This window comes from Equus przewalskii, chromosome 14 (genome assembly GCF_037783145.1).
Source record: "Equus przewalskii isolate Varuska chromosome 14, EquPr2, whole genome shotgun sequence".
Classification (NCBI taxonomy): Eukaryota; Metazoa; Chordata; class Mammalia; order Perissodactyla; family Equidae; genus Equus; species Equus przewalskii.
Genome location: NC_091844.1, coordinates 44,375,253 through 44,398,977, shown reverse-complemented (window position 1 = coordinate 44,398,977; position 23,725 = coordinate 44,375,253). Strand labels below are relative to the sequence as shown.

General features: G+C 33.6%; 1 protein-coding gene across 14 annotated transcripts in view; it reads right to left on the bottom strand.

The window, feature by feature from the left end:
• CCDC88A (coiled-coil domain containing 88A) overlaps positions 1–23,725 on the bottom strand; it is a 123,167-nt gene that overhangs the window by 72,117 nt on the left and 27,325 nt on the right. For all 14 annotated transcript variants that reach the window (XM_070572643.1, XM_070572646.1, XM_070572648.1 and 11 more), the window contains exons 3-7: positions 23,000–23,108; positions 14,173–14,242; positions 12,216–12,274; positions 4,360–4,443; positions 2,670–2,810 (exon numbers count right to left, since the gene is read on the bottom strand). In XM_070572643.1, the coding sequence (XP_070428744.1) occupies positions 2,670–2,810; positions 4,360–4,443; positions 12,216–12,274; positions 14,173–14,242; positions 23,000–23,108 (463 nt within the window). The remainder of the gene's footprint in view (positions 1–2,669; positions 2,811–4,359; positions 4,444–12,215; positions 12,275–14,172; positions 14,243–22,999; positions 23,109–23,725) is intronic.

Sequence of the window (23,725 nt, the reverse complement as noted above, 5' to 3'; positions counted from 1 at the left end):
GTTCCGCCTCCTTTGTATCTCTGATCATATCCAGCAGTGTACTGCACACAAAAAGAGCTGCTCAAAAATATTTCACTGAGTGACTCACAAAATGGAGAACTGAAGGAAAGTACTGAAGACACACACTACATTTGAACTTAGCAGGTGGTGAAATAGACATATCAAGGGCTTCCAATGCCAACAAACAGAGCACAAAAGAACTATGGGCTGCAAAATATTTTTAAAAAAGAAACCAGGTACTAAGAATTAAGAGTATTCAGAGGTATTTTCCATTAAAGACAGTTTGACCTTTCTCTAGTGGCAGCAGTTTCTTGAGCTCAAGACCCCCAAATATTTTCCAAAAAGTCTGACAGGAAATGTCATTAAAGCTTAACTTTCATTTCATATGCCTTCTCTGATCCTTCTGATCCTAGACATTCCACTAACAGCTGCAAGTAACATCTTCCTTCTTTAAATTCCTATAGGCTTTATATATATGTCTTTTTAAGGTACTTAACACTTTCAAAATTTATTGTTATAGTTAATTATTTTATTAAAATAACTTCCCTATTAGATTGTAACATCTTTGGTTCTCTTTCGAAAGTTGTCAGTTGTTGCTCCCAAGCACTCTAGCACAAGATCTTGCAAAAAGCAGGCATTTATTAATATACATTGAAAAATGAACATAAAAAGATACATCAATGCTAAGAAAAACGTTCAGGTAACAGTAATTTTACTTACGGAACTCATTATTAAGGAAAAGAAGGAGACATGTGCTCGGCGCAGTCACGGATTTAGGCAAAGGTATTATAATGGTTAGGAACATAAGCTTTGGAGTTAGACTCAGCAAGTTACTCAACTTCTCTGAGATCAAGTATTTGTATCTATCAAATGGGGGGTTATTGTGCAGACTTAATAAGATAGTATGTGATAAACTTATACCACAAAGCTTGGCAGAAAATAAATAGTGACAACAAAAAAGATCTTAAATTCATTAAATCTCCTATTTGGTTTTTAGTAAAAGGAGAGAACTGAAGAAATACTTGTTCCACAGCATTAATAATAAAAAAGTAAAGAGCAATTAAAAACAGGGTTACTAAATTAAACTTCCTAGATTAAAGTGAAACAATTATGATAAAGGATCAACCAAAACAGAAAAAAGTTAAAGGGAAAATCTAAATAAGAACTTGTTTCAATCCACTTGAATGATACAGAATTATTTTATTTACATACTGTATTTAGATGTGTCTAATATTTTTCACAATTATTTTAAATTATCTTTTTTAATTAGTCTACTAGTGACCCAAATTGAAAACCAAATTCAACTAAAATGCTTAATCAGGCAGGATAATAAATTTTAAGAGGTTTTTCAAACAATCACTCTATATAGTGTTTCATATCCCTTTTAGTTTTGACACAGATCATGTAAGGACAAGTATTTTGTTCACATTTAATCACTTCATGAGAGATCAAACAATTCATACATGTCCATCAGTCACATGAAACCAAAGTATAGATTTATAGAAGTAATTCCTCAGAAGTTGGAGGACACCTTTCAAAATACCTTTAATATCCTGAAATATAAATAGAGGGAAGTTCTAGAAAATGAATAAAGTAGTGAATAGACACTAAAATAAAAAGAAGATACAGCATATGGTTCCAAAATCAGATTGAAAATGAAATGACCTAAATCTCAGAATAAGTTTGACATACGCTAGGGATGTTTTTCAATTCACTCTTTTCTTCCTTTAGCCTTACTGCTTTAGCTTTTTAAAAAATTTGTCACTCTAAAATATTTTTTTATTTTCCATATTTTCTTCTCGTTTAAGGCCTGAAGAAAAACTGAAAATCCCCATCAGAACTTAATATACTCCATAGAGACAAGAAAGTTTTGTTCAGAAAAAAATATTTAGGAATTTCTTCTATGTAGTCTTTCATAAGTCCCAGGAGTAATCAAATTTTCTATAAATAAGCTCAAAACTGTCTCTCCCATGTAAATGAAACAAGAGATCAAAGCCATACATTCTCCTGAATGTCAGAGTACTTTGGTCAGCTATTAAGAAAATATTACTCACTACCACATGCACTGAAGTCTAGACTCCTCTAAAAATTATAAGCTGCTTTCAAAGAGTGCAGGCAAAAGATCTGGTGCAATTTTAGTCTTTTTTAAAACGCAAAGTACTCTTTTAAAGGCACTTATAATAACTCTCTTTTTTAAAATCACACCTCATTATACTGACTACAAAAATTTGAGACCTTTTGTGGGACATTTGATTCAGAACACCTGTTATTCTCCTTTTATTAACACTTATTTTTCCAACCTCAAAATGTGGCAATAAAATTAAGAAATTAAGCTTAAGCAAATTCTTATGCTTCAAGGCAATGATTTTTCCACTTACATCAATGATATTTTCAGTTTCACACTTTTGTACTGTTGCCAGACTATGGGGATGACTTAAAAAACACATGGGAACAAAATCAGAATAATAACTTAAAAGGAAAGGAGAAAAGAAAACCTAATTGCAATCTGTTTACTAGCAATTTGGGGCTTTTATATACCCTTTCTGGTTCTTGTGTTGCACAAAAAAGACATACAGTACTTTACTATCTGTCCCTAAGAAACAGAGTATCAATTTTTTTTCTTTTTTGGAAAGCAAACTTTCATAATATACTGAAACAAATTTACAAACCTCTGAATGTTCATCTCTCTCATCTATAAGTCTTTTTAGATGCAATGCCATATTTTTCAAGAGTGGTTCTATTTCCTCCTGAGACATATCAGTCACTTCCATCCACTGCAGATCAAATACATTTTCCTGATTATGGGTTACCTTTAGAAAAACAACCAAAATAAACAATTTAAAAAATGACTAGTCCTTAAAAATCTGTTTCATTTTAGCACAAAATTAACTCAAATACCCCATATAATAAAAATATGAAAAGCAAATATGATGTCTAAAGAACATTTGAGATTCAGGAGTGAGGAAGAGGCTACTACTAAAAATTTTTACTAAATATAACCTTTAAATAAATTTATATTTATTTTCCAGTCAATTAAAACATAAAATATTTAATCGAAGACATTCCTAAGGGAAGGTAATATTGATATGTCTGACAACTGCTTTAACAAAATCAATTGAACTTTTCTTTAGATAAGACTAAATTTATCAAACTTGAACTCAAAAGCAAAAATTTTTTACTCCTATAGGACATATGTTATTGCACTTTTATACTTGACAAGCTAAGTCTGTAGATTCTGAAGATGACACTATCACGGAACTTTAGGACAAAAGGAATCTCAATATAAAGATTTTTAAAAGAATGGAAAAATTTTCTAAGTGAAATACTTATTTCTTGCTCTCCATTTCTTGCTGTGATTCTGATATTTTGCTTTAACTTTGACAATAAACAGCAAAAATAACACTTTCAAGATGGTGGCAAATTTAGTAACTTGCAATAGTTAGCATTTATTCAAAACAAAATACAAAGCTAGCATAAACAAACATATATAAAAGAGCAACTACCAATAAAACTCTATCTTGTAGAGTACTGATATGCTTACTGTTGACAATAATATTACTGACAAAAAAGCTGGATTCTACAAATGTTCACTAAGAGAAAAGATGATATATGGAACACAGTCATTAAACAGAAAATATTTTAAACACTACCAATTTTCGCTATTTAAAAATTCTCTCCTTTCCATTTCCTTAGTTCTCTTTCTAATCGACATGTAAAATTTAATACGCTCTAGTTCTAAAAAGTCTTACTAAGCACACAAGATTAAAAGCCCAAGACTAGATAGTACAGAAACAGCAGCTTTTAAAAGCAATCTTAACAAATAAATTATATCAACTTCAATTATTTGACACTGCAACATATGTCCTGTATTTAAGTTTCTATATGGATGTTGCAAATTAATGAGTTTATAATTCAAGCAATATTGTCAATTATAATAATGCTGTGTCAATTCATTCAAAAGAAAATCACTGGGATGACATAACACTAAAGTTATCATCTTACCTCACTTTAGTTTTGAATTACAGGCAGTGATCCACTTTCGGCTGCTTGCATTTAACTATACTATTTATTCTGTGCTAACAAAGACATATACTTCATTCCTCAAATAACCCTTCCTGCCTATGTCCCTATGGAAAAGGCAACGGTACATGTGTAGTTAGCACTGTGCCGTGTGTATAAGATGATTCATTTAAGAAGCTCTCTCTAAAGAGAAAAAGATTGTCTAAAAGCACGGTTCACCTATATTTGACCTTGATCTGTTCTTGCTTATCCTATGACTTTAAGTATTCACGGAGATATACAACTAAACACACCATGAGTTTCATAAAATGTATATAGAAATTGCATACAGGTTATTACCTCTTGAATATGTGCGGCAACTGCTGCTTTTGTATCAAAATCTAAACCTTGAATTCTTTCAATAAATTCTTCTTTTTTCTGACACTAAAAGAAATGAATAAAACAGTCATTCATACTTTATAGGGTATAGTCCTTAATACGCTGTAAGTAACTAAAAACTCATCAGGCTAAAAAGCTTGGCTACGTTTTGAACAGTACAATAAACGTTTTGTTTTGTTCTGCACTTAAACGGTCTCTCGAATATACTTACCTAATAAAAAGATAACAATTTAGAAATATTTATTTAAAAAGCAGAGCATTGAAAATTTATATTATTTTTATGCTGGAAAATTCTAAAGCGGGAAACCATTACACAACCCCATCTGAGGTCAGTACAATATTATTATGCTAACTTTACAAACAGAGAAGTAAAGAATCAAGAACTTGTTTCAGTGAGGATAAGTTACTTGCCAAAAAACACAGTGAGTCAGTGGCAGAATTCGGAATACAGCCAAAATGCTCAGTCAGTGTTTGGCTATTATCAAACAACACAGCCTTTCTTCTTGGAAAAAAAAATTTAAGCAATTTTTACTTCAAGCTTATAATTCATTCTCACATCTTCATCCTATTAATCCTAATGAAATAAACCTATGTTTGTGGCCCAGTTCAACATTTATAAGGTAATACAATAAATATTTGATTTGTTTTTAAAATAACAAAGTTACCAGGGGCAAAATTTAAGAAGATATACAAGTACACATGTATCAAGTGGAATAAAGGCAGCAATTCTTTATTGTGCAACTGCTTAAAAGCTTTATATAAATTAAAAATATTAAAATACAAACAACCTTTTTCTTTCCAGTCAGTACTGAATAACAGTTTAACATGCATCTTAATCTCCATCTCCCATCTACATCTCTTATACTGTAATCCAACTGCTAGTATAACTGTATTCTTGCAGCAACCAAATGAGAAGTGCATACAAAATAGAGAGCACTGCCTTGTCTAGCTTAGTTGCATCTCCTGGGCCAATTACTGAACTACTAGTGAAGACAATACACTAACAAAAAGAAAAATCGGCTCTTTGATCATTAAGAAGCTTAGCAAGGTTCTGATTTACACTCTACACATTTATTATATCAAATCATAACACTCTATTTCTATTGCCATACAATTTAACTTAATTAAACACACTCCCATCAGGGCAGCAAGTTCTATATTCTGCAAAAACAAAATTATTAGGATCACATAATAATATTTAAAATTAAATTACTGGGAATGTACAATTCCTAGTTGTGACTAGCAAGTCAGAGTTTTTGGGAGGATGGGATGAGTTAAAAAAAAAAAAGAATGACTCAGGCCAGCCCTGTGCCTGAGAGGTTAAGTTCATGCACTCCTCTGTGGCAGCCTGGGATTCACCACTTTGGATCCTGGGCACGGACCTACATAATGCTCATCAAGCCATGCTGTGGTGACATCCCACATAGAAGAACTAGAATGACTTTCAACTAGAATATACAACTATGTACTGGGGCTTTTGGGAGGAAAAAAAAAAATAGAGGAAGACTGGCAACAGATGTTAGCTCAGGGTCAATCTTCTTCACCAAAAAAGCATACCTTTAAAAAAGAAAAAAGAATGACTTTCTGATATACATTTGTAGCATATATAAAATAACTAACTTTTTAAGTACAGTAACCTCAATTTTTATTTTCAATGCTTCCAAAAAATGTTGACCTATGCCTAGTTTCTGAGCCAACGAGCATATAAAATGGTAGGGTTATAATGACTATGTCTCACTGAAGGGTCCTCCAATTCAACTGCAAATCTTTGCCTTCAGTTTAAACAGATACACTTGCCTTTTCTAAGCCCTAGAGCCAATAATTCCCTCTTTAAAGGATGACTATTACCAAAAAAACCCCCAGAAAATAATAAACGTTGGCGAGGATGTGGAGAAATTGGAACTCATGGTATACTGTTGGTGGGAATGTAAAATGGCTACAGACACCATGAAAAACAGAATGGCAGTTCTTAAAAAAATTAAAAATAGAATTACCATATGATCCAGCAGTTCCACTTTCAGATAGATACCAAAAGAACTAAAAGCAGAGACTCAAACAGCTATTTGTACACCCATGTTCATAGGAGCATTATTCACAATAGCCAAAAAGTGGAAGCAACCCAAGTGTCCATCAGTGGATGAAAGGATAAATAAAATATAGCACAGTAGTTCCCCCTCATCCTTGGTTTCGCTTCCTGCAGTTTCAGGTACCCATGGTCAACTGTGGTCCAAAACTACCAAATTTAAAAATTCCAGAAATAAACAATTCCTAAGTTTTAAATCGTGAGCTGTTCTAAGTAGCGTGATGGACTCTCATTCCATTCCACCTGGGACATGAATCATCCCTTTGTCCAGCATTAGTCACTTAGCAGCCGTCTTGATTATCAGATCGACTGTCACACAGCGCTTGTGTTCACGTAATCCTTATTTTGCTTAAAAATGACCCCAAAGCACAAGAGTAGTGATGCTGGCAATTCAGATATGCCAAAGAGAAGCCGTAAAGTGCCTCCTTTAAGTGCAAGGTGAAAGTTCTCCACTTAATAAGAAAAAAAATTGTATGCTGAGGTTGCTAAGATCTATAGTAACTTTTATTACAGTATACTGTAGTAGTTGTTCTATTTTATTATTATGGTTGTTAATCTCTTACTGTGCCTAATTTATAAATTAAACTTTATCATAAGCATATACGTATAGAAAAAAACACAGCATATATAGGGTTCAGTACTATCCACAGTTTCAGACATCCACTGGGGGGTCTTGAAACGTATTGCCTGCAGATGGGGGGAGGAGGGAATACTGTATACACATACCATCGAATATTATTCAGTCTTAAAAAAGAAGGAAATTCTCACATGTGCTACAATATGGATGAACCTTAAAGACATTACACTAAGTGAAATAAGTCAGTTACCAAAGGACAAATACTGTATGATTCCACTTATGAGACCTTAAAGTAATAAAATTCATAGAGAAACAAAGTAGAATTGTGGTTGCCGAGGGCTGGGAGCAAAAGGGATAGGGAATTATTGTTTAAGAGGGATAGAGTTTCAGTTTGGGAAGATGAGAAAAATTCTGGAGATGGACAGCAGTCATGGCTGCAAAACAACGTGAATGTACTTAATGCTAACGAATTGCATACTTAAAAATTGGTTGAAATGGTAAATTTTATGTTTTGTATATTTTTCCACAACTACAAAAAAAAAAATAAAAATTTTAAAAACAATATCAGCCAAAAAATTACCTCTTTAAATTGTTACGTTTGCTATCACATCTTCTCAGAAAAAGAAATGCCTTGGCTAGAAGTTATGTATTGTTTTATTTCCCAAAAATGTAATACAATAATTAATGTGTTAAAATTCTAATTTTTTTTTAATTGGTGAGGAAGATTGGCCCTGAGCTAATATCTGTGCCAATCTTCCTCCATTTTGTATGTGGGACCCTGCCACAGCATGGCTTGATGAGCAGTGTGTAGGTCTGCACCCAGGATCCAAACCCATGAACCCCGGGCCGCCGAAACAGAGCGCACGAACCCAATCACTACACTACTGGTCCAGCCCCTAAAATGCTCATTTTTAAGATGCTTTACCAAAACTGGTAGGAAAAGAATAGATTGTAGCCCTCAAGCTGACCAAGTTCAAAATTGGTTTTCTGAACCAAATACTAACGTTAGAATTTCTTATAAGGGGACACATAAGGGTCAAAATTGTAATTCTATCTACACTTGACACTCAGTTACTTTCAGTACTACACAACCTGGCCAAAGACCAAAATAAGTAACATTTTTGGTTACTGAATAGCCAGCAATGATATAAAACCTAAATTCTGTTGAAAAGGGGTAAATTTTATAAGGTCTTCGAAGAAAGACATTCCCAAACAACACACATTGCAAACATTTTCCTTCTGTGGGGGATGATTTTGCTTGGGAATCTCTCAACTATCTCAGGGCTCGGATGCAGATCTGTGAAAATTCTCGCTGATGCTCAGAAGTGGTTCAGGAGATGTGCTATCCATTAAAAAAGATTCTGGAGGAACTGGATTGGTTTAGTCAATAATGAAAATACCCAAGCCCTGGCCTTCAACAGTTTTCTTTCTATTCAATGTTATTCCTGTGGCTTATATCCTTGATTGTATAATCCAAAATAAAAAGTCTTTATTATAACTTACTCTGTGAGGTAAGATCCTAGCATGGTGGCTAATTTTGTTGTTTTTGAATGCTGCTTCCCCTTAAGAATTTCACAATTTTTTCTTCGAAAGAAGAAAAAAATTTTCCATTTCCTGATGCTTGCTTCCTTTTCTATTTCTTTTTATGAATGCAACATCTTTTAAAACCTATGACCCACTGAATTCTTGGACTCTGGTATGATATCTGCAAACTTTAACTTGCTACTTCCATCTACAAATCACAAGTATAACAGATAGAAACTAATCCTGATGTGGAAAAACATATTTACGACACTTATCTATTATACTAAACATCAGAATTTTAACCTGTTCAACTACTACATGAACAGATTTTCTGTAATAGAGATTATGTTCTAGAAAGTGTTCCAACAATACTTGTTGGCTGATTGCTTCCATCAACAGTTTCTTGTCCTGAGGTACATTTTGGCTCTTCACTATCAACAAAGATTTCTAATTGTTCATACAGTCACAGCTGAAGGCTGACAGGAGATTTTGATTGTTACACATTTGATGTTGTTAGCCTCAGTGGCTCCCAAATACCTATAGGATGAAATCTAAATTCTGTCTTAATATGGCAAACCCAGTACTTTGTGACCCAATCCCTGTCAACTCTTCAGTCTAATCGCTTGCCATTCTCCCCATGTGTGTTACATTCCAGTCATACTTGATGTTCCCTGACAAGTTACCTAAAATCTTTGCTTTCATTTCAAATATTACCTCCTCAGAGAGGCATTCCCTGACACTACTAGCAGACTTATGAAATTATTTCTTCCGTGCACCAATGTATCTTGCATTATGGTAGTTATCACCTCGTACTGTCATTATTTGGTCTGTGCGCCTCTAAAATGGAAACTCCTTGAGCTTTGTACATATATATAAAAAAAGAAAACTTCCTGTTCCTGTCCTTTCTTACAGCACCTGGCACATAGTAAGCATTAAAAAAATCAGGTCATTAACATTTAAAAAATACAGAATGAACAAATATTTTTCAAAACTGGATCCTTCCTCCTTTCTTGGTAGATCTGCCATGCTGGCACCACAATGGATGCATGTCTCAAGGGCTTTCAAGAAAAAAAAAAGTCTTCTTTGACTACAAAGACTTAAAGTATATACAAAGACTGGTCTACAGTTTTCTTGATAAACTCATTTCACATCAAAGACCAAAGTGTGACAACCCTGCCATCTCCTCACTTCCATAGAAACTGTGAACGATGTTGACACATGTTAGGATTAGGATGATGGTCTCCTTGTGTCTTTGCTTTGTTTTCTACAATTGATAAAACCTATCCTCTCTTACTATGAAAAAAATAAACTTTCCTATATTTATTCTTTCTTTATTATCACATAAATTTGCTGCTACGGGTTCTGGACATCTTCTTCACTGACTAGCTACAGATTACTCTTCACTGACTAGCCACACTTTCCTAAAGTCACTCTGCCACATTGCTAATATATTTCATTAATGTGCTCTTTGAACTATTCCCCTTAAGTTAAAAAAAATTATAAAACTAATAAATTCCTCCCCCATCCTTCACATTGCCCTGTTCTCTCTAAACATCTCAGAATCACCTTTATTTTCTAGCTCACTTTACAATGTTACACCGATGTCTATTTATATAATTATTCTTTTAAACAATTTTCCCATTGTGCCTTTTCTTATACCTAATCCAAATATTCTTCCTCTCTTTTCCAATAATCATTTCAAATAATATCTATCTTACAAACCCTTTCCATATTATGTGACTCTAAAGTACAAGTAATCATAACCAGCTAATAGATTAATAGGAAAAATTAAGAATACTTAGCATTGCTAGAAAATCTTCTTGTTTTAATTGCATGATGACGTTAATGCAAACTATTTTAGAAGGTAGGCTCCTTACGAGGGGACAACTATGTAAATGTTATTTTGACTTATGCAGCATTTAGTTCTATGCATCAATATGAAGAAATATACATATCTGACATTACGTTAATTGATGATTTCTTACACAGCTTCATTAAGTAGTTTTAAGAAAAATATGCCCAATTCATAGCTCTGCTTTACTTCACTGGTAAAGTAAAATGATACAAGGTGTTTTAAAACTTGAATATCAACAGTCATTAAAATGTAAAAAATTCTTGGTCAATTTCTTTAGGAAACACCCACTGGCAGAACTAGAAGAGCTGGGTTGGTTAACCTATCAAAACTTCTAGCATGTTGGAAAAAGGAATGTTATTTCCATGATACCCTTTTCATTTTCCAGCAACTGGGATACTGTTATGTGAGTTATAGAAAATAGTAAGATAGAGGGAAGCAGTTTAGAGTCTATAGTCTTTTTCTGTTGTTCTTACAGATGGTTAAAATGATGGTTTCTTTAAGATTTTAGGACTGTTCTCTTAAAACTCCTCGGTTCTGCTCCATTCCCACTGTCAGTTTTAGTAACCAGCAATAACAATCAAATATTTGTTATCACTATGTTATCTAAATTTACATAACATTCATCAACAGAGGGTATTTTAAAAAGCAAATGTATACAAAGGCTCTAAATAATTAAGGACTGTGTTTCTAACTCAGGATCTGATGACCAAATTAGAACAGCAATGACCACGAACACTATATTTAACTTAATATCTACTCAGCTATGAAGTAAACACCTGTATTACACAGTATAAAACTTTGATAACATACATTGTATAAGCATATAGCTCCCAAGTAGTCAGCTCTAAAAGCTAACACTCTCTTGGATATATAATTTCTGACATAGGTATGTATAATTACTAGCAGTCACATTATTTATTTGTTCACAGATAACTTTATTCCACAAAGAACTGAGATAGTTTGAAGGAACACTGTAATCACTCATCCAAACAATGGCTGATTAAAGGAAAAATCAACACAGTATAATAAGTTTTGAAGTCAGACCAGAGCTGAATCTCGACTCTTTGGCCTATAAGCAATATGACCTAAATCTAGAGCAACCATCTTAGCTTGTCTGTGACAGGACCAGTTTACAAATGCCGTCCCACTATGATTGTTAATAGCACCCTTTCTGACTCTCACAAGTGTTTTAATTTGGATAACTTATTTTTAGGTAGGATCACTCTACCTAAACGCCAATCTCCTTCTCTGAAAAGAAGATATTATGAGAAAACCTATATAAGATATCATATCTGACACAAAGTAAGCATTCAATAAATAATAGCTGTGTATTATTATAATCTCCGATCAAAAGGGTAATATAATAATAAACTAGACTCGTAAAACATTTTGCAACTTCTGCATCCTTCTTATTGTTAATCCTCCTTCTCTTCTATAACACACACATGCACGCATAAATCATAAGGATGTTTTGAGAGTGGTTTTCAAGGGTACCCTAAGGAAATTTGAAAAACTTGGGGCGATTAGAAGCCTCATAATAAAAGAAAATAATTAAAGATTTTAAATGACATGACTGTCTGACAATATAACTACAGTTTGAAATAAAATAACATAATAAGTATTTTTCTTCAAAATCTCCATAGGTTATACAGTTATTTAAAAATTTCTAACATAGACTTTGAAAACTAATGGCCCATTCTTAAGTCTTTCAGAAACCAGAGCCTGAAAAAAATATAAAGAAGTTATTAAAATGAAAATAAAGAAATGTTTTAACTTACCTGAACTGCACAACCCAGTAAAAGCAAAAGCAACTTTTTAACTTCTTCTGTGCCTTGTTCTGCAATGAAAACAATCACTAAGCACAACATTTCACTTTAGTTCAACTCTCTTAGATTGGCAGAATCACTTCTAGAGGTAACAATCACAACAACTTGACCAAAGGATTAAATCTATATAATAGAGAATTCAAAAAAGCAGCTGTGTGTGTGCACAATGTGGTAAGAGCAGAAGAAACCAGCAAGGATCTCAATTTTGAAAGGCTGCCATATAAATAAAATAGGCTTCAAGGCTCTGTGAAATAAAGTATGCTAACTATAAATCTACTACTTTTCCATGAATGATTATACTATACCAGAACACTAATTAACAACTGCTAATATAGGGACTTGTCACAAAGTCACCCAAATGGTTCCTAATACGTCTGGCTTCTTTTAGGCCTATTAATGTTTTCTTTCTAAAACACCTATCTTACACGATTCATCTACCTATAAAATTTAAATGCCTTTCAACTGTGTAGATTCATAAGGATCAAAACCTTAAATGTCAGTTACAGTGAGGCTAGCAAAATAAAGGTATATAACAAGGTGGATGAAGTTAATGTTCTATAACAGAACTAGAAAGTACATTCACCATCCAACAGTATTTGATTCAGATTTTCCTACATTCAGGTGGCAAAAAAAAAAGTCACTCTTTTGAGCCAGAATTTTACCATGAGGCCAATCTGTCTATTATAAAGTCCAAATGTTCTTTTCAAACATTTCTTCCTACCCTCCATGAAACAACTTACTTTCTGAGCCACACTGAGCCATACAATCACCCTTCCCCAAACACGCATAGATCACACTCCTTTAATCAGAACCCTAGGCACAGTTCTAACATCTCTCTGTGGTCTTCCCTGACCCAACCGGCAAAGATCACCAACCCTCACTAATCTGTCAACTTTAAGAATTATTAATGGCTCCATATTCTATATGCCTTAATATTTTTATATATCTTTATTTTATACTAATTATTACCTGATTTCCCAGTAATCTGTTTATCTCTCACGAAAACACAAGATCCTCCAGAGCAAAGACCATTTTCTTTATATTCCTGGTTCCTATAACTTGGTAGGTAATTACTAAATGAATGTGGAATCAAAAATAATTCCATTCTACTCACAATCAAATATCCCAGAATCTCTCTAAATTCTCTCTAAATTCCTAGTTCACCCCATCTAACTGGTAGTTTCCTTAATAAAAACACCTGTTTGATTTCAGTTTTCAGTTTGGTTTTATTTTTGTTTGTTTTGACTGAGGGTGGGGCTGGGGTTTGGAGAAATAAACTTGATTTGGGTTACATGTAGCATGTAAGAATAAGTCTTTGTTGAAAATGTTAGGTAGCTGCTAGTTTCCCCAATTGTTCAAAAATTAAAACTCTGAACATGTCACATTTAAAATGTGGTAAAGCGCAGAAAGTTCTGAAGAAAATAATTTAAATGGTTTAAGAAACTGTTTCTCATTCAGAAGTAGTTTAATATAAATTACAACATATCAATCAGTAAAAACTTAGACTCAAACAACTTTGGCAATGGTAGATAACAGATATCTGAGCAGAAACCTAGAAATTATTTCAAAATCACTTCTTTTCTAAGATTATGGTCCTTTAAGCTTATAACTATATTACCTTCTATACTTGTTTATAAGGAGACACTAAAATTCATCACAGAAAAGTATCAATTTGGTAGAATCAAAAAAATACTGAACTTAACGTTAAACCTAGGTCTGATCTCATCTACAATTTACAAATAGTCTAAGTTTATTTTCTCTCTACAAAATGGAGTGTCACTTCTAACATTCCCTATAGAGTCATGAAAAACCTAGTATGTTAATGTACATAGGCAAAACCTTGGTAAGCATTAGAGTATTACACAAAGATAAGACTTTACTATCACATTATGCTAATTTTAATACTTACCAGAAAACGGATTTTTGCCAATGATTAAAACATTTGGCAATGACATCATGATCAATTGCTGCAAAGTCTCCTGTAAAAAGATACCCAACCTTGTTATATGGGTAATGCTGACTGGGCAATTACTCAACAAGCTAGAGCTTATGACTGTGCACTTCTCTGTAGGTATGCTATAGTGCAATTTAAAAAGTTTAAAAAAACGTGAAAAAACACATCTAAGGTCTTTAAATCTTTTGTAAATTTAAGTTAATGAGTCAAATAACTAAAATTATAATGCCAGATAGACTTAAGTTAATAATATATCAAATGCCCACAAAATAAAAGTGCCCAAGTTGAACTGGCCTAATACTTATTATTTGGAAATCTGAGTTTTAGGTGTTAGATACTTAAATGAGATTCCTCAATAAAAGATCAAGCATGTGTACTCTGTTGTTACTTCTCTCTGAGGGAACTAAAAATATCAACTGATATTAAAATTAAGAAAGCTAGTTACTTCATTAAAAATCCTGTCTTATGATCATTTCATGAAAGCGAGCTTTTGCTCAGTAAATCATTATTTCTTTCCTCTATTTACAATAGCTGTTTTATTTCCTTTGACTTCTGTGAAACTTTTAGTGACAAGAATATATACACATTCTGATAGTACGGGATTATTCAGAAAGAACTGAACACTTTCAAATTACTCATTTTAGGTAATATCTCGAGTTTGCATCTTCTGTTTATACTACCTCTTCTTTGAGGAAATGAAGGGACACATCGTGTCTGTCATTAGAACCACTAACAATGACATGCTACAAAGGATTTGCGATGAATCAGACCACAGAATTGATAGACATCATGTGATATTATTGAATCTTTGCAAGATTATAGAAATAACTGTGAGTCTCTTTACAATTTGGCTTTCACTACATACTCAGATATAACTAGCTACTGAGAAGAGAATTTTTCTAAGTATTCAATTCTTTCTGAATCATTCTTTACTTAATACTATGATGAGGAAGTGAACAACCATGAAAAGTTAACTAGTATTGCTTTTTAAAGATGTGTAATTCTAGACCCACTGAGGCATTTTCCCATAGCCAGTATGTGGCATGACATCAGAAACTAATTAAAATTAATCTTTTATCTATAATTCTTTACAGATACGTTTTAGAAAGTTTCAAAAATTTTTCTTCAGCACTGTATTTATTAGCTCTTTAAAAAACTATCACCAAGGGGCTGGCCTGGTGGCCTAGTGGTTGGGTTTGCACACTCCATTTTGGTGGCCTGGGGTTTGTGGGCACAGACCTACACAGCACTCATCAAGCCACGCTGTGGCAGCGTCCCACATACAAAACAGAGGAATACTGGCACAGATGTCAGCTCAGTGACAATCTTCCTCAAGCAAAAAGAGGAAGATTGGTAACAGATGTTAGCTCAGGGCCAATTTTCCTTATCAAATCCTTATCAAAAAAGAAAAGAAAAAAACTATCACCAAAAATATACATATATTTAAATAAAAGAACATATTCAATATGTCCATCATGTTAGATAAATACAATTAAGAACAGTAAGTGTCAAAAACTGCTAAAATCACTTACTTCAAGAATTAATACTGAATTCAGGTTTCGGGTTTTTTTAATTGTTTTTTTAAGATTGGCACCTGAGCTAATATCTGTTGCCAATCTTTTGTTCGTCTTCTTCTTCTCCCCAAAGCCCCCCAGTACATAGTTGTACATTCTAGTTGTGGCATGTGGGACGCCGCCGCAGCATGGCTTGATGAGCCGTGCCATGTCCACGCCCAGGATCTGAACTGGGAAAGCCCTGGGCCGCCAAAGTGGAGCATGCAAACTTAACCACTTGGCCACAGGGCCAGTCCCTGAATTCAGCTATTTAATAAATGAATTTTCCAGTTAAAAGCAAGTTACCTTGAGATAGAATATGCTATAGCTAAGTACGTAACAGCCAAATGGACTTAAAGGAACAAATTTCTAATTCATTCTAATTTTTAGTTTCCTTGTTTGAAGCAAAATTATCTTTGTATAGTCGTACATATTTAAAAGAACTCATAAATAAGAGAGTTATATTAGAAAAATCACTTTTTTAAATATCCTATTTAGTAGAGATAATCTAAGTCAGAACAAAGACCCTTCAAATTAACTCTCATAAAGAGAGGCTTTAAATTTTAACTGATATTAAATTATTAGAAAAAATCTTTATCACAACATCACAGATAAAAGATAATTCTCATTTACACCACTTATTTGCAGGTAACATGAGTCAAAATTGATGAATCAACCAGAAAACATCAACTTCTATTTCAAAGGCAATTTATTTTATTGATTTATGATGTAACATTCTATGTCGATACACGGTTAAAAGGAAACTGTCCGAGTGAACAGCAACCTTCAATATGGTCTCCTACCGCTTTCCTCTATCCTCTTCCTCAGCTGGCTCCCCACCTCTTGCTCACCCTGTCACCCCATGCTCTCACGCTAACTCAGTCTCTCCATAAAGATGAAAGCAATTCATATATCCTTTCACTACATGGTTATCATCAATGACATCATATGTTAATACAGTTTGACTTTACACTACGAAGTTTGATTATATTTGGATGACGCAAATTGCTAACGTAAACTGATAAATTCAAATTTACCTCCATGTATCCAAAAATATACTCCAATACACTGAAATCTGAACGCCTAATATAGCGTACTCTGGTAGAGTAGGGTCAGAATGCGTAGGCTTAAATTTCAGCTCCACGACTTAGTAAGTATGTGACTTTCGTTGGGAAAGGTAGGAAGTGAAACAGAAGTTTAAAGTTTTATAAACGATGAAGGCTATTAAACACAAGAGTTAATGGGGAAAAAAATTTACCTTTTACTTTGCTTCCAAATATTAATTTTAAGCAGACACTAATATTACATAAGGCAGCTAAAAATTATACAAATTAAAAGACCCAAACTATTCTAAAATCTCTGTTTGGCCCCATGGGTTCTCCAGAGGCTTCTAGCTACACTTTTTGTAAAAGTTCCTTTTATTTCCCTATCTAATCTTACAAGTGACATTAAAAAATACACAAGACACAAAAGAGATCAGAGGCTTAAAAAAGTGATTGCTACCGTTACAGCCCTATTATATCATCCTCACATTTCCCACACCTCACCTAGCTCTAAAGATGTTCATCATTAAAATGCTAAAGAAATGGAAAAAGAATAAATAAATGAGCCCAAGATAAATATGACTTTGTTAAGTAGGAGGAACAAATTAATTGAAGGGGAATGATAATATATGTATACTAACTAATGAAGATACTTCAATTTGTTACTAAAGTGCTAAGAAACCTGTAAAAAATAAATGGAGAAAGAAAGAACTTTAGCAATACAACTGAAAGAGGAGAAAGTTTTGAGAAAATCACAACATTCATTCATCAACAAATATTTACTGCATGTTTATTATCTGCCAGACATTGTTCTAGACATTGGAGACACAGTAACGAACAAACAAAAATCCTTGCTCTCATGGAATTTACATTTTAGTAGGACTAGAATGAAAATAAGTAAATGTTTCTGATGATAAATGCTAAGGATAAAAATAACACAGGGAATGAGAAGGAGTATTGGTGGAGGTGGAGATGAGGTGAAGGTTGTAACTTTTAAAGTTATGCAAGTATTCCAACATACAGAATTTATTTATTTATTTACTTATTTTTGGTGAGGAAAATTGGCCCTGAGCTAACACCTGCGCGAATCTTTCTCTATTTTCTATGTGGGATGCCATCACAGCATCACTTGATGAGCATGTAGGTCTGTGCCCGGGATCTGAACCCACACACCCCGGGCCACCGAAGCAGAGCATGCAAACTTAACCACTACGCCACTAGGATGGCTCTCTAATACAGAGAATCTGAGGGGCCGGCCTAGTGGCACAACGGTTAAGTTCACATGTTCCACTTCTTGGTGGCCAGGGGTTTGCCGGTTTGGATCCCAGATGCGGACATAGCACCGCTTGGCAAAAACCATGCTGCGGTAGGCGTCCCACGTATAAAGCGGAGGAAGATGGGCATGGATGTTAGCTGAGGGCCAGTCTTCCTCAGCAAAAAGAGGAGGATTGGCAGTAGTTAGCTCAGGGCTAATCTTCCTCAAAATAAATAAATAAATAAATATAGAGAATCTTAGAGTTTTCAGGACAACTAAATCAAAGTTTCACTGAATAGGTAGAAATTCTATCCTGGTATGAAGACAGTCCAGAAAGATTTGGAGATGGACAACACTCAATAAAAAGAACAAGAAAGAACTGGCAGAGATTATGTTAACAGGAAAATAACAGTAGAGGTACATTGAAAGATACTATAAGTAATTTCATTACTATTACTTTTAGTTGCCTTTGTACAACTTTTCTATAAAAAATGGTATATTAACTATATTTTTATCTGAAAAAATTTTTTATTAATATATATTACAAATTTTTGTGAATTAAAGGTCACATTGCTAATGCATTGTAAAAAAACTATTTCAAGTTTATGCCAGAAACAGACATTATTTAGTTACTATTTAAAGATAAACTAGGCTTCTCCTTATTCCTATAAGTTATCCATAACACTTCCTTCACAGTAAGAAGTTAAACACTTCTGGCAAAGGTCTGGGCTCATTTCCTTTTCCTGAACACACTGAGCAAAATGCTGGTGCTAAAACTGCACATTTCTGTAGTACCGAATACGGGTTTCAACAATTTCTAAAATACACTAGAATAACAGTCTCTCCTTTGAGACTTTTATAATCTATTTTAAAAATTTGAACATAATTACATTTATCATACTATTTGTATTTGTCCTTTTATCTGTGCTACCAGTGAAAAGAATTAGGACTACTTAACCATATTTTAGTAGGCTATAGAAAAAAATTAAATGAATAGCATTAAAAAGAAAGAACATCTCACCAAAGTGTCAAAAATATGATGGAATATAAAGTATTTGTTGTGTAACAAACAAAGGGTCTTGTTTCCTTAGCTACTGAATTTTATTAATACTCCAAATGTTGCCTATTATAACAGATGTTAAAGAAAAACCTTAAAAAGAACCTGCTTTCTTTGGAAACTAGATTAATGGTACTGGACCTGGTTTTTGTTTTTAACATTAGTGACATCAATCATTCAAAAACTTCCTAATAAATTTAAATTTCCTAATTGTAAAGTGTTCTTTCCTTTTTTGGGCCTCAAATGATTCAGATGATTATTTTAATAGTGGATGAAGAATCACCTTGCTTCTTTAATATTTATTTAAACTGCAGCCAGTGTAGTCATACCAAATACGAGCTGTTGACAGAGTTCTAAAAACGGACTAAGATTTTTACTTGTAAACTGTGCTCTGATAATCAAATTCACTCTCTCTCCCTCGTTTGCAGGAATAAAAATAACGTGTTTAAAAAAATCAGAGTCTAGGTAATTTTACATAACAGCTATAATTTATTTATTTTATGATTTAAAAATTTTTAATTATTTATTTGCAAGACAAAAAGATGCTTGCTATGTATCAAGTGGTTACCTGAAAAGGTTTGAATTGCCACTTAAAGATAATGAGTAGACATTCAATAATTTTCTGATAATCTAATGTTACCAGTTACTTCTCTCAAGACCTCTCACATTACTACATCATTGTTCTTACTTAATTATAATCAAAATTATTTTCTTTAGTTATTTACTTGCCTATTATCCCTCTATTAGAACTGAAAGTTCCATGAGAATAGGGACATGGTCTGCCCTGTTCACCACTGTGGCCCCAATGCCTTGGCAATCAATAAAAGGGAGTGAACAAGGGGGAAATGCAAATGATATTATAATTTTTACTGAGTGTTTACATATTCTAAATTATTAAAATGAAAAAAAGGGAAGAATACTAACACTTACATTTACCTCTCATTGCTGAAAAGGTACACTGAAATAATTCCCTTCACTAACAAGCATCTCAGAGAAATCTGTCAATTTTCCTTTCTCCCTGGGAATCATTTTTGTAAGATGACTTTGATACTTACCAACTCATTAAAAAATTTTTTTGGAGACATACATATACTTTTGAATTTTAACCTACCCAAATTCACTTTCTTTTTTGTGAGTCAGAACAATCAAAATGTTCTAAAATGTTTTACCTCAAATACTTTTTCTGAGGGGTGTAGGCAATATAAAAAATTTTTTAAATAGTTTTAGAAGGACTTTCAGGGAAAAATCTCACTGTTCCAACAGATAGGTAATTTAACAGGTGAAAAGAACTGTATTGATTTGGACTTTAACTTAAAATCTGTCATATATTAAACCAGGCCATGTCTCTCTCGATTAAATATAAGAGAATAAAAAATAATTTCACTAAGTCAAGTAATCATGTAAATAAGATAGTTGATCTATTTCTGAAGATACTTTAGAAGTGCCTGAGAAGCATTTTATCTAAGAATACAAAGCACTGGGGGTGGAGGCAAAGATGGTTTGGTAAACTGGTACTAAAGGAAGGAGACGGGGGTGGTACAAGGGAAATTTCAACACTTAGTAATATTTCATTTTAAATATCTGAAACAATATTGACAAAATGTTAAGATGTTCAACCACTTCTAGCCTGAATCAGCCTATTGGTATTCCAACTTAGATTAATGAAAAGAAAAGGGCATAAGTGGTCACCCAGCAAATGTTAATGAAATATTTTCAGATGTGTCTGAAAAAACAATGGTGACAGTCAAGACAAATCAAACCATTAGTAATAATATCATCTTGGCACTATTAACATTTGGGCCTCTCAATTTTGGCACTAGTAATATTTTGGGCTGGATAATTCTTAGTTGTGGGCAACTCTCCTGTGCCTGGTAGGATGCTTAGCTGCATTCCTGGCTTCTACCCACTAGATGCCAGTAGTACTGCTAGGTGTGACAACCCAAAATGTCTCCAGTTAGTGCCAAACGTCCCCTAGGGGATAAAATCACCCTCCATTGAGTACCACTTATCTAAATTGCTGAAATGATGGATTTCACAATTCCCTCCTCTCGAAATCTCTTTTGACTCTAACATTATTAGATAAACATGATTAATACAAAGATAATTTCAACCCCTGGCTTGGGCAGGAGCAAGACAAAGAACAAGAAAGCAGTAGTTTAATAAAAAAGAATGTAATACCACTACATGCCACAACATGGATGAACCTTGAAATCATTATGCTAAGTGAAAGACACTAGGAACAAAGACAACATATTGTATGATTCCATTTTTATGAAATGTCCAGAACAGGTAAATCTATACAGACAGAAAACAGATTAGCAGTTGCCTAAGTCTGGGGTGGTGGTAGTGTGTGTGTGTGTGCGTGTGTGCACATGGTTGGGGGAAATGGGGAGTGACTGATAATGAATACATGGTTTCTTTTGGGGTGATAAAAGTATTCTAAAATTGGTTGTGTTGATGCTTGCCCAACTCTGTAAATATATCAAAAACCATTGACTTGGACACTTTAAATGGGTTAATTGTATAGTATGTGAATTATATGTCAATGAAGCTGCTAAAAAACACAAAAAAACAGTAGTACACAATACAGAATTACATTACATTGATAACTAATTTAAGATTCTGATACAGAAATCCCTTTGCCTTTTATGTCTTTTTTTTCCAAGGAGTCTTACTAAATTAGAAAGGAAGGAAGGAATCCAAAAATGCTGGATAATTTTTTTAAAAAATCTTTTAAAATGAATGATTGAGCTCTAAAGAAAGTAAAAAGATAATCCTCAGTTAAAAGATAAAACAAGAAAAAAAGTGAACCAGGCAAAGGAAGAGAAGAAAGAAGCTGTTTTCCTTGGTCCTTTGGTAGAACTTGAGGAGGGTTGCTGCCCTAAGGATCTGCAATAATGTAGTCCCAGTTAAAACATATATATATATATATAACACATGTAAACACATAAATACATGATTTACATACACAAAAACGCATAAAAAGATTGCTTCTAAGTATTGCTTCTAAAATAACATAAGCTGCTTAAAACAAATTAAATTAAAAGTGGTCCTGGGTTGGCTACACAAAAGGAAACAAATCCCTTATGAAGTAATGCATCCTTGGCCCAGACACAAAGGTATTCCCACAAATAAATTCCCCCCCCAAACAAATTGAGCTCACAATTAAAAAACACACATGCACACACATGCGTGCGTGCACACACACACACACACATATCACTGCCACGACTGCCACCACAAGAAATTTTTTAAATTTCTGATGACATAAAGGAAGAAATTAAAAGAATGATTAATAAACAAATTTTGACCAAAAATCAAAACCAAGGGACTGCTTGAAAAATACTGTATCAGCATACTTTTAAATAACTCATAAGTGAAATAAGAAATCATAACAGGAATTAGAAAAGGCAGAGAAACAAGCATTTTAAAAATACAACACACTAAAATTTGTGTGATACAGCTATAGCAGTTCTTAGAGGTATACTGACAGCCTTAAGAATGCTCATATTTTAAACTCTGAAAAATTTGTGCAATTTAAGTGAAAAAAATAAAAAGTACACATTTCAAAGGCATAATTCAAGTAGGCTAACAAAGTATTGCACTACACAAACACTCAGGAAACTGAGAACTGGTTTTAAAAACACATAAAATACAATAATTATTTGTAAAGTTAGATAATTATGTAGTCTTTGTATTTTTAATATTGCATAAGAAATAAACTAGATTATTACTGTTCTATCTCTAGCAAACAGACTGGCACCTGGCATATAATAAGTATTTAGTATACGTTAGGTGACTGATAACAAATAACATAAAAATGTGAATATGTAAGCATTTATCAAAATACTAGAATGAAAAAAAGACCACTTACCTGGTAATAAAATTTTATCTGTCTCACCAAAATAGATAGATTATGAATTCTAAGTGAGGCATCATTGTTGACTTTTTTATTTACTCGCTGACTCTCCGCTTTAGGATTACTGTTAAGAAACAAAAAGAAAAAATACCTTAAACTAAAATTACATTGAAATATATCTATCAACCTATAATACAGAAGTTATTCTTCACTTCACTTGCCAGCACTCCCAAAGGATCGTTTCGTCCTTTGACCACACTCACACTGTCAATCCCCAACGTTGAATCAGTTCAACCGTCTACACCGAGATTGCTCACAGCACTAGGTGAGAAAATAATACAACCAAACTAAGCTAAAACACCAAATAGGAAGGAACAGCTAGTACTAAGCTTGAGCTCTTGCCATAAAGAACTAGAAAACTTGACAAAACATATGAAATAATTGTTTTCAGGGGCTGGCCCCATGGCTGAGTGGTTAAGTTCATGTGCTCCACTTCGGTGGCCCAGGGTTTTGCCGGTTCAGATCCTGGGCATGGACATGGCACCGCTCAGCAGGCCATGCTGAGGCGGCGTCCCACAACCAGAAGGACCTACTGCTAGAATATACAACTGCGTACTGGGGGTTGGGGGTGGTTTGGGAAGAAGAAGAACAACAAACAAGAAGAAGATTGGCAACAGATGTTAACTCAGGTGCCAATCTTTAAAAAAAAATTACTATGGGCCAGCCCAGTGGCATAGCAGC